The sequence below is a fragment of the Dromaius novaehollandiae genome, chromosome 1 (genome assembly GCF_036370855.1).
Source record: "Dromaius novaehollandiae isolate bDroNov1 chromosome 1, bDroNov1.hap1, whole genome shotgun sequence".
NCBI lineage: Eukaryota > Metazoa > Chordata > Aves > Casuariiformes > Dromaiidae > Dromaius > Dromaius novaehollandiae.
Genome location: NC_088098.1, coordinates 58,461,588 through 58,473,943, shown reverse-complemented (window position 1 = coordinate 58,473,943; position 12,356 = coordinate 58,461,588). Strand labels below are relative to the sequence as shown.

The 12,356-nt window shown below is 45.5% G+C and overlaps 1 protein-coding gene across 1 annotated transcript in view; it reads right to left on the bottom strand.

Annotated features, from left to right (window-relative positions):
* PAH (phenylalanine hydroxylase) overlaps nt 1-12,356 on the bottom strand; it is a 44,870-nt gene that overhangs the window by 23,441 nt on the left and 9,073 nt on the right. The window contains exon 3 of the mRNA XM_026117888.2: nt 4,852-5,035. Within this exon, the coding sequence (XP_025973673.1) occupies nt 4,852-5,035 (184 nt within the window). The remainder of the gene's footprint in view (nt 1-4,851; nt 5,036-12,356) is intronic.

Here is a 12,356-nt window from a genome sequence, read left to right as displayed (position 1 = left end):
AGTAAGACTATAGAAGCACTTCTGCTAACCCAGTGTTCTTGCACAGAGCTCATACCACAAGCAAAACAAATCCTTAACAAGAAAGATTTGAGAGCATCTTTAGGCAGTGATGAAAGAATCAACACCATGGTCCAACCACAGGACCCCGGAATGCCTCCAGGAGAAGACATTCCCAACCTTTACTTGGCAGATGGGAGGACTGTAACAATATCCCAGTGGACAATACCCCTGAGATTTTGCTCCCTGGAGACATATTGCTCTCATTCTTCTGTGTTTTGGAAATAAAGTTTAACAAAAGCATATCTGTGGATTACAACCAGATTTGCCAGAAGCATATATCTGAAAGGCAAGCTGACCTACAAAGCACCACCAGGCCTGTTATTTGTTAATACCATCACAGATAAAGGACAACGTCTTACCACTCGTCCTATAGATAGGTCTGCTCACATTTTGCTCTGCCCTTGTGGCTGCCTCAGCCCAGAATTCGCCACCCACACAGTTCATTCCCTAAGCAGTGCTCATTTGACCTTTCAAATATGTCTCTTTAGTTATACTGGACCCTTACTGCTCTTGAGAGCAGTTAAAATTAAAAAAGAAGGGGAAAAAAAGAAAAATGGAAAGGGCAAAAGGATATATCAATCTTCCTCTCTTTCCTTGGCAGTAAGTTGCTCCAACTTTTCCTGAGTTACTGAAACTAACAAACAAATACGAGTTATCCCCGTGGACAGAAGGGGATCAAGTCCCTCTCTGCAGCAATGACAGGATAATCTAGCTCAAAAAAATGCTTTGATCAACACAGTAACATGCAGTGAAATCCTAATCCTACAGCAGACCATGGCAGTTTTGACTTCTGTGAGGTCAGAATTTCACTCACAAGACTTTCTTGGGAGACATTTAGAGCTGTATCAGTATTTGACTCTGGCCTACATATATCCACATCTTTAACATCTTCTTAATAATAATTAGAAAAACGAAAGTAATAGAAAATCCTGCTAGGCTATAAGGCTTTCTTCTAAAAATAAAAAAAAAACCTTGAAGAGAAAAGATCTTTGATTTGGTGTGATCATAAATCACCTAATCAACCTTTTGTCCCTCTGTCTCATGAATGGAGAGAATGAACTCCAAAGACTATATGCTTTCTTTTTTTTCATCTTCAAATGTAATGTCATGAGTAGGGCACAAAGGAGATGGTAAAAGGATTACCATCACTGATCTCAGGAAGGTATTAATGTCCTTTCATGTTGTTCCTAGGAAGGAAGAGGACGATCCAGGCCTAAAGTATTTAAAGTCTGAAATCCTATTAAAATCACATCTGTTATCTGAAGAGGCATTTACGTATGTCTCACACTGGATGCTGGGCAGCCACCACTGCGTTGAGCAGCCTCAATGCCAGCAAAAATCTTTGAGAATTAGGGGAGTGGACAACTCACAAGATCTTTCCTATTTCTCTCCAACAGCAGAATTACTACTGACTTCTCTGGTATTTCTTCCCAGAATGAAGGGTTATTCTTGCTCCCACTGAGTGGGCAGCAGAGCAGCCATAATTTCAATAGCAGGGGTGAAGGGTATCCACAAGCCTAGAAGGTAACTCACATAAGTGTGGGAGGTACAGCAGGGGAAGGGAGAGAGTGACCACACAGGGACAGTTCTCCTCCCTTCCTCTCCCCTTGGCCCAAAGGCTGGCCCAGGACACCATGAGGGAGAGGGCTGCAGCAGCCAGCAGACAGGGCCCACAGGACAGAAACTGCAAGGTAAATCAGGGTATGCAAATAGGTGCACCTCTCCCCAGGAGCGTAGGAGGGAGATTCCTCCCTTTGCTCTGCTGTGGATGCCAGCGCTTCACACTTGGGCTCCAGTCACCTCAGCAACACCAGGAAGTTCATCACAGAGCAATCTGTGAGGTCCTGGAGACATTTGCGGGGGGGGGGGGGGGGGGGGGGCGGGGGGGGGTTGCACCTCTGTGGGAAGGCACAGCGACAGTCAGCACTTCGCTGTCACTTCAGAATCTAGAAGGTAGTTCGGCTTTTTATGAAGAATCCATTGAATCCATTTTGCAAAGAGTCAATAAATGAGCAATGATTGGTTAAAACACAGTTAATTAATCACCCAACAGAGCAACAGAGTCTTTATAGCCCATAGTTACACGTACTTTTTTATCAAACCTGCTGGAGAAACTCCACAGAAAAGCAAGAAGACTGGTCACAAGTCCAGAAATCAGATGCTTTCTCAGCCTTAAGAAAGGAAGAGCGAGGGTGGACAGGATAGAGCTGTCAAACACCAAAAAGGCTGGTCTAAAGTGTCTTCCATCTTCAGTGCCCAAGGTAGGCAGAATGAGAAGTAATCAGCTCACAGTGCAGCAAGCGAGACTGGGTTAGAAAACCAGAAAAACCTTCTCAATGGTCAGAGCAGGGCAGCCCTGCAGAGGAGGGCTGTGGAGCCCAGGAAATCTCCATCACTGAGGTACAAACAGTCATCAGGTGTGGTTTAGCTGGCCCTGCCTTTTGCTGAGGCATGGACCACATAATCTCCCACAGGATTTTCCATCCTGTCTTCTGATTCTAAATTTTAAATCTATTTATAACACATCATGTCACAATTGTATCATACTTGTCAGTGCTAGCCCTCTACGGACTGTCTCTGAATAAGTGTGCTGTATGATATGACAAAGTCTTGGCAGCCTGATCAATAGTGGGAGTTCACAGGGCCTGTGTATCACTAAAAGTTAACCAACTGCTTCTCTTCACCTGAGTGCTGCCTGGGAGAAGTGTTCAAGATAGTGCATTCCTCTACCTGGCATGCATAATGCATAGACAATTTCTGAACCCTGTACGATACAGGGAACCTTTTCTGAGTTGATTTGTTGAGCGGCTGGTCCGCTCTCATCAAATCCGGGTGTGCGTCATTTGGTGAATGGAGGCAGCATCCACATCTAGACGGAAGTGCTGGATTTAGGGGCTTGGTGCAGCCAATGGTATTTGGGCTGCCCGATCTTACGCCCCACAGATGCACCAATCCATCCCCACCCTCCAGCTCACAGCCAGGGTAAAGCATAGATGGGGTACCAGTGGTTCCAGAAGACTGAGCAGACTCACCGTCTATGTGAAGAATTTTACTCTGCTTTGAACTAAAGGTAAGCGACATGCCTGATCTACTGAGCTAGGTCAGGCAATAGGTCATCGTCACTTGGTTCTGCTGTCTCGCTAGAGGCCAGAGGACCTCACAGGGCCTGCACCCTGCTAAAACACCCAGGAGAGCACAGACATTGGCTTGGAGGGACCACTGGATAGGTCTCCCCTGACCACTATGCTCGAACAGCCGATGGGGCAGACAAGCAAAGCCGTCCCCACTCACGTAGTAGACATGCCGTGTCATATCTGGTTAATGTGTGGATGACCTGTTTCCCCAGGCAGGCCAGAGCCACATCAGTGGCAGTCATCAAGACCACCACCATGCCCATACATTAAAAAATCACCACTGGGCCAATGGCTTGAGGGGGGACTGGGATGACTTTTTGCAAGCCAGTTAGGTCCCCCCCTTTACTGCTGAAGATTGAAAGGATACTTCGAGAGGGTGGAGGCAACTACTAGTCACCACCATCCCACCTGGGACAGCTGTGCCCTTAGTTCCCTCAGTAGGGGTATCCAGCAGGACCACGAGGAGGTGTCACAGCCAATTCAAGCCCAGTTAGTAACTAGGAGAGTCATAGTTACTCCCACCCGTAAATGTCTCCAGGCCACTCTCTTGGTGACCTCCCTGGGGACTCTGCAGAGCCATCCTTCCTCAGCAAGGTCAAAGGCATTCTTCAATAGGTGATATTCATCCCTAAAATGGCACAGAGGGACTCTGCTGGACACTGAACAGGCACAGATTTACTTTTGGGTTGCAGTGGAAGGGAAAAGGAGGCAGATCTAGACCTGGATTTCTCAGTGGAATTGATCTACCATCTACCAGCCAAGTCCATGCATGCACCCACAGACTGTGCTGGAACTGTTTGCTCTTTTAAACTGTGCTTGTGTTTATGATTTTTTTTTTCAGTCAGAACAGATAGTAACTTGGTAGAGGCTGACTATACATACACAGTGCATCCCAATGTACCGTGTCTGTATAGAGAGATCCTCCCCATTTTTCTTGCTTTGTTTTACATTCTCATGTAGGCAGAGTACATAGGAAAAGGGTAGCAGTGTATAAGGCCTGAAGAGGCTTTCAGTGCCCAGTGGTCCAGAAGCTGCAGGATGGCAGTCAGAGATTCAGGGAAGATGTCACTGGGCTTGATATGCTACTCTAGCTGAGTTAAACACAGTGGTTTGGGTCCTACTTGCATCCCTGTTATTCCTTCATGTTGCACGTGTGTGAAGAACAAAAGTTACCACAACGAATGACTTGCCAAGAGCTGTGGATATAAATGCTGCTTGTTTGAACACAGGGCAGAGATTGAGAGAAGCAAATAGATATACCTACAACTTTCTGCACTATTGTTTATGGGTTTACAAGTTGGGCCCTTAACCTATAACTATAAACATCCTTTGATCCCCTGTTAACTTCTGCAGGTACTGTAACGAGTTACTGTAATAAGGTTGTCTCTAAGGGACTGTGAGTGGTGCCAGTCAGACAGGTGATAGCATAACGCCGTAACACCAGTTCCCAGGCGACCAAGTAAAAAGCATGGTCAACAAATAGGCATGTCACATACTACACTGAGAGACAATTCCTGTACCAAAAAGCTTACAACATAGACAGAGCAGACAGCCACACAGAACCAAGAGTAACTCCTTTGCTACAGGAAAAAGAAGTAATTTAAGTATGTGACATAAATGTTTCTAGTCAGTATTATCCTTTTCAGTGTATCCTTACCAGTGTCCTTCTTCTTTGTTCTTGAAAGCTCATGGACGGTTGCTCCAATATCATTTCTCAAGGACTTGATGATATTATCCAGAGCTGGGACATTCTTGCCTTCCAAGTTAATGAAGAATTCATACTCATCCTTGTTGAGACGGGAAGGTCGGGACTCAATGTGGGTCAGGTTTATGCCTTTTTCCTATGAGAAGGAGATATATTGGTCCCATAGGGTTTGGGGCAAAGCAATGTGATCTAAAGTTTAGCTGAAATTCATCTGTCAGTCAACAATTCATACTATATAACCCATACAACCCAAAAGGACAAACCTGTCTTTGCTGGCTACTGGACTGAGGACTTTTGCAACAGGGAGGTCCTGCAAGTGGTAATGCAAGTGGTAAATGGGCTTTATACTGTAAAAGGTGAATTTTATTCCCATACCACAAGTACATAATATGAGTTTGCTTATGTGGACAAAAACATTTCCTCGGGATCAACATGGGAAGTAAGAGTTTCACCATAGAGAAAAAACACTCATAAGAAAGTAAATGCTGTGTCTATGAGTACCCTGGAAGGATGTTGGAAAAACAAGGAGCAGGCCGTCCTGTGAGCCAGCTCACACCACAAAGCCACCTGCATAGCTTCCAGTGATGTGAGCGGATATTTGGGGCAGAAATCCAAGAGGTAATGTAGATCTACACCCAAAAGGCGGTCCAGGTTTGTGCTATCTGTTCCAGTGTTCAACCACTCTCATGGTAAAAAGTTTTCTTTAGTGCCAAAGGTCAAATTCTTTCTCGCTGAAGATCTTCATTCACAAGCAATAGTGACTCCTAGCTCTTAAGAAAGCAAACACTGCCGACTATAGTCATGATGATTATGACCAGATGGTACCTGAACTCAGATGTGCCACTGTGATAGTAAGAGTAAAGCAATAGATAACTAAAATCCCTATTTACTCAGTCACTTCAACACAAGTCCAGCTAAATCCTCTTCAGTTTAGCTGAACTGAGATTTTTGCCTGAATACTGCAATTTTAATATGAAAACATTACTTTTTTGTTGAGATAAACCTTTGAATATGTTTCAGTCAGTGCTGACCTTATCATTTGACCTTCCTGTCAGGCTCACCACTGTAGCCACAGTAGGGCAGAGTCCAGGTCTGTGAGTTTGTCCCTTGGGAAGAACATAGGAACCCCAGGAGGAAATTCAGCCTGAAAAGCAATCCCAAAACAGTCAGAGGAGCTGACGGTGCTCAACAGGCCTGGAGAAGCCGCTCTTTTGCTGCACAGCTTTGAGGCTTAAGAAGGCCCCTGCAGTCATATCTCCTAACTGTATGAGGTGAAATGCTGGCCCCACTGATGTTAGTGTCAAACCTCCTACTGAAGTGGGGTCAGGATTTCATCCACGAAGAAAAGCTGTGAGGATCTATTCGTGACCTATGGGAAAGAAGGAAATGAGTTTTTGTTTCTGTACCTTCCTCTAGTTTGAGCTTCTTAGGCTCTTTAAGGTTTTCTTTGCTCCTCTCAGTGCTTGCACAGTGCAGGGGGGCATCTGGCCATCAGTGGCAAAGGCTTCATTCACTCCATGACAAAAGGCAGTTTATTACTTGGTAGGAAACAGCATGCATGTCATTCCTCTGTTTCCTGAGTGTCGCACGCTACAGATGAACTTAAATTGTTTGGCTTGATACCAATACAATAAGTTGAAAAGGTCAAAAGCGCATTCACCAACTGCTGCTCTTGAGAGATGCCGTCCTTGTGGGGCCGTCTGCGAGGAGAGAATGGCTGTCACTGTGCTAGGCCCAAGGACAATTTGTTTTAGGCCCCCAAAGCCCTGTTTTGCAAACAGACCATGCATTGTACCCTCCACTTGCTGAGGCGCTGAGATATGGAGTTGCCAAAAGTTAGACATTAAAATTACTCAAGGTCGGAATGCTTTTGACAGAGACCAGAAACAGGGAGGTCCCAGCTCCTTCACTGCTGCTGCTCCACCAGGATTGGTGCAGCAATGGGGGGGGGGGGGGGGGGGTGTGGAGGTTCACCCATGGGCCAGGGGGCAGACCTGTGCCTTTCAGCTGTCACTCGCAAAAGGTGGAGAGTAGGTGTAAAACACTGCCATGTGCAAAGGCTCTGCTCATGCACACTGATGGTGCTGCCTTACCTTCACTTTGCACTGGTGCACCAGGATATTATGTTCTGTCTCTGTACAGAGTCTCAAGGTAATTAGATCCTGAACCATGACAGACCTTCCTATGAATTGCAAAGGCCATGATGGCATGGACCTTTCTCTGGTCATCATCATCCCCCTGCTTCCCCACCCACAAATGTTCGTTCCTGCCTCAGCATCCCTCCCCCATGGTAGCACATCTGTTTAAGAGATCAGACAGAGACCTAGACTTCATTCTTTTCTTTGGCCAGGTGATTTTCAGCTGTACCAGCTCTCCAACCTGGCTGAGGAGGACCCTTCACAAAAAGCAGTGCCCACAAAATGGGGGGAATGGTGCAGGGACTAGGAATGAACAGACAAGCTGGGAGGTGGGCACAAGACATGTTTAAGGCAGCAATGACTCCAAAAGTACCTCCACAACCTAAGAGAAGGAAGAAGGAAGAAAAAGAGGGAGAAAGGAAACCACAGAGTGGTTCACCTCCTTTCTTAAACCTACTGGGATGCAGCAAAACAGATTTCTGCACAGTGTGAAGCAATTTTTGCTGTTTATTCAAGAGGTGCCTGCAGTTCGGCAGTGTGCAAAGCAAACCCATTCTCTCTTTGTGCTGAGAGCTTCAGGAGCTTGTGGCAGAGAAGCTGAAGGGAGAACCCTTCTGGTGACTGTTCTTGAAGCAGGAATTCAGCTGCATAAATAAAAGTCCCTGAACTGACAGCCTTGTAGAAACATGCTTTCATATGCTGTGCATTGCTAATAAGGCCCTGATTTCAAAATATTTACAGTGGCTCTGTTACAAGAATTGCTTTACAAATCCAAATTTCATCCTGGTCCAACTACTCCATCTAGTGTTTCATCATCATAGTTTCATATTGATCAAAATCTTTTTGCATTCTCAGTGTTGTCAAATCTTGCAGTTGCATCATGTTTCTCACAGTAGTTGATGCTTCATTTAAAGCTCCACCTTCTGGAGGCAAATGATTACCTGAGGAAGGAGATTGAGGGAATTGTTTGGTTTATTTGTTTATTTTAAGCAGTTTTGAAAGTTAGTTTATATTGACAGAATGTATCTCCTGGTTTTGGAAGATCTGGGCTGTTGAACATTTTGGGTTTAGTTCCACTTCTGGACTGTTAACACTAGTTTCTTCTGCCTTTCCTGTTTCAGAACTGGTAGTAACGAACTGAGCCCATTCCTTGAGACAAAAAGTGCCCTTGTTGAATTAGCCCCATCATCCATTGCACCTGCGAAGAACCCACAGCAGGTAGGTGCATCCCTGTATCTCCCTGGGTTTATGGCCAGCATAAAGAACGAGTCTCTAGTACATGGATGCATTTCCTGACACAACCACTTACCTGCTGGCGTGCTTCTGTGTTGGTTGAGAAGGTGTAGCTAATCACCTTGCATTATTTCAAAGCAATGCATTTGGCCATTTCTAATATATTTGTTGGCATGCGCTATCAAATTAGAACAGAATCTACCTTGAAGACTGAAGAAAGCGTTTGGTTTCAACATGTAACTGAGATCGCAGAGGAACTATATTGCCAGATCCCTTGAATTTAGCGAAGTCACTCCAAATTCTTTGTTTTTTTTCTAAAAGCCTCTGTTCCCAGGCAATGGTGGGCACAGGGGAAGGATGCCTTTCTCTCTGCCTGCCTTTTGCCCACATGTCCAGACCTCAGCCATGGTTCCCTGTCACAGTCAGCACTGCCTCATTTTCGCACCGGCCCCCTGCCTCACTCCATTTTGCTCACAGTCTGTACACTGCTCTGCGCTCCTGCTTCTCCAGTCCTTCCACTGCATGTCCAAGCATACCGAAGTGACGCCTCGATCCATGCGCCGTCTCTGCCCTCCTCTTCTGCTCCTGCCACAGTCTGTCCTTCCACAGAGCATGGGGGCCGAACAGGTACAGGAATTTCAGATTGTCTCCTCCCAAAACACAAGCTCCTTTGGGCTAGCAGCTCCAGGAGCATATCCCCCAGCCCCACAGCAGGTGCAAAGATGTTCACCACTTCTCTCATGGAGAGCAGCTGGTGCCTGCGAGTTGCTCCTGTGTCAGGTAGGCCTCAAAGCAGCTCCAGCACCTAACACATGTTTTTCCAACTAGACTGTCCTTCTGACCAAGCTTTCTCCTGCAGCAGCTGCAGGCAAGGGAATCGAGCCAGCCTGTTGTTTAGCTATACCAGCAATCTTGCAGAGGGCACTGATAGCAGAAGTCAGTCTTTCCCTTGGACAGCCCAGTGACCTGATCTTTGGAGAAGTTATGTTTTCACAGATCCACAGGGAAGTGGTGAGAGGGGCCTGGTACTTTCTAGAAGTCTGACTGGCTACTGCTTCCCATGGTGTTTGCATGTCCTTCTGTCTACGCATTACTCAATGCTCCTGTATATGGTTGCTAAAACTAAGGACAGCTGTGAAATCCATCTGCAACTTGTTTTCGTGAATGTTGTCATTAAGTTTGGCTTCATCAGGAGGTCCCACATTGTTACCAGATGAAGAAATGGTAACAACGTTGTTGAGCAGTTAATGAACATTTAGTAAGAGCTTGAGTGAAGTCTTCCAGAACAAGGATTTACTTGCACTTTCCTGATGCAAAAAAATGATATGTTCTTTTAAGCATTACCGCAGGTTAGTTCAGTGCTTCCTGAAAGAGGAGACTTTCAGAAGCACAGACAGAAACTCTGTACCTAGTTTTTATGGGGAATGAGGGAAGTTAGAAAGTTGCAGTAATATTTTCAGCCACAGTTTTCCAAAGTGAAGGCCAAGGTAGGCATGTTGTTCAGCTTTATTGTCTGAGGATCTGCTTCCTGGCTGAAGATGGAGATTCCCCATCCTCTGCAATGTCTTTCTCATGTGACAAGCTCCCTGAGGCAAAAGTCTCTTCTAGCAGGGACCAAGTGGAGCCCCCTTGCAGTGAATGGCCCCCCAAAGAGCAGATGGCCCTTGAGCCATCTCTGTTGGTCACCAAGCACTTCTGCTCCCAGGCACAAGCCCAGTTGTATCTACAGGCCAAAGCCCCAGCCACAAAGTTTGATACAAGGCATTCAACACCAAATAACCAAGAAACATGAGGTGTGGGACAAGCAGATTTATCTCCCTGTATTATGATATTATCACTTTATGATAATGCCAGTAATACCTTTAAGTTCAGATTGGGATGAGGGTCCTGTTTTGCAAGGCACCGAACAAGGCCCTTCTTTCTTTAAAATCGTATTGTTTCACTAGACCAAGGATCCCTGCTCTCCTGGAAGGAGGGGAACTCAGCATGCCTGCAGCCCAAACCAACACATATCCCCTCAGGACAGTAGCCCTTTGCACAAGCCCCTTACGCTGCAAGGCAGGTGAGTCATTTCCATACAATCATGATTCTAGGGCTTGAGCAAGAGAGGGGGGATGATGTGCTAGAATAACTGCACACTTCCTCTGGGGAGGAAGGCAGAATGAAGAGTACATGATCCCCAGGAAAACAGCAATTTCTGTTTCGGCCTGCTGCCCCCTCCATATCCTAGAGCAAAGGCAGAAGCTGAGTCTACAGGGTGCAGTACTCTCTTTCTGTCTGGGTGTGAAAAGCCACTTCCAAGTCTACATCATTTTATGAAAACAGTACTTTGGAGCACTGCGCTCAAGTGTAATAAAGAAGGGTTGTAGCTGTGCATAGGCATACCATGGTGGACAAAAGTCCATTAGAGGAGGCACGCTAGGCCTGGTCACCTATCAGTGCAAACGCCCCTCCACACCCCTCCACACACCCGCCTGCAGCGGAGCCAAGTGCTGTGGAAATGTACCCTGGCCAAAGTGACTGCCTGCTTCTCCTGACTTGGAAACAGTCCAAAATGCTGCAGAGCCAGTACCTTCCCGATGGCCACAGAGATAACAGGCACTGTGGACTTTCTGTTGAATAAAGTAAGCTCTAAAACAGAAAAAGAGCACAGTCATCTTTGCTGGCTCTGAAAGCATCGGATCTCTAGTGCAGCCCGTTAGTTCCAGCCAGTCCTCACATGGGGTAGTAACTTACTCCAGGAGCAGGACCATGCAAACCATGCTTGTGAGCTAGAGGGCTACGCACTGCAAGAAACACCATTAAAAGCTGGACCTTGTGCTGCAGCCCTGCTCTGTATTTTGGAAAGTCATGCTCATGAAGAGAACATGGAAGGTTCCTGGCCGAGAGTGGGAAGAGCAAACCTGTAACCTTTTCCAACCTGATGTTTGCTGCATACTACAGCTCTCTTTTCTACTGTTTGTAAATCTATCAGGAAAAGGACTTCAGAGCAGATTCATGTATTTACAAATTCACATTTAAAAAGTGAATTAAAAATAAACCTATTTAAAAGTTGGAATGTTTCATTCTGATATTTTTAATAATGAATTTTATTTTTGTAATTTTAAAAAATTAAATAATTTTGGAAAAGCCAAACTTTTTTTGACTTTTGTTAATTTTTTTCTTTCAGAATGGAAGTTTTGTTGTTGTTTAAAAAAGCAATCTAGTGCTTTTTAAAGGGAAAAACATTTGAAATAGTTAGTTGTGAATAGTAGTGAATAGTTATATCACTGCAGAGAAAATAAACAGGTCAAGTATAACATTTGGTTTGATCCCCAAATGATCTGTTTTGCTTTTTCAGTTTTGATAAGAAGCCTGAAAGGTCTTTTTTCTGACCTGAACTTATACATTGTACCTTTCCGATTTGTCCAGTGAACTCAAAAAGAAACATAACTTCACAATGACTATTCTGGCTCCCTGATTTTAAGTGTAGAATTTTGCCTATGTGTGATGTTCTGTTTCAGACTGAGAAATTTATTCTGGTTTTGGCTTCCTAGCTATCTTCTGCAATAGCATGTGTCATGCCATACATCATATGGCTGCACCAAGCAATGCCGTACTGTACAGGGGGTCCTACTAAAATGAAGTCAATGGAAAGACTCTGTTGGTGAGTTTACGCTTCTCTGTGGCCACCCTCAAGCCTGCAATGAGGCAAGAGGAGCTGTCTAAGCAGACCCCGTAGGAAAGCTGCATGCAAGCAGAGAGGAGTAAAGATTATGTACAAAGAGGCTTTTGAAGTGAAAATAATTGGTTTTGACCATTTAAGCAAAAATAGCATCTTTACCACATCCCAGTATACACACAGAGCAGCTAGTGTGGAAGCAAACTGGATCCAGTATTAACTATTTGCTTGGTGTGAGGCATGGCTGAGCTGCTGTTGCAGCACATCCCAGAGTACAAGTTTGGCCCTGTGGACATTTGCTCTCTCTGCAAGGAAGGTGGAGATGGGCTGGCACGGGGCCACGTAGTCAGGTGCTGGCATACAGCAGCCCCGGTGCAGAGCAGCCCAGGAGGAGCTTGGCTGGGCCAGAGTCCTTCAGGCTGCCG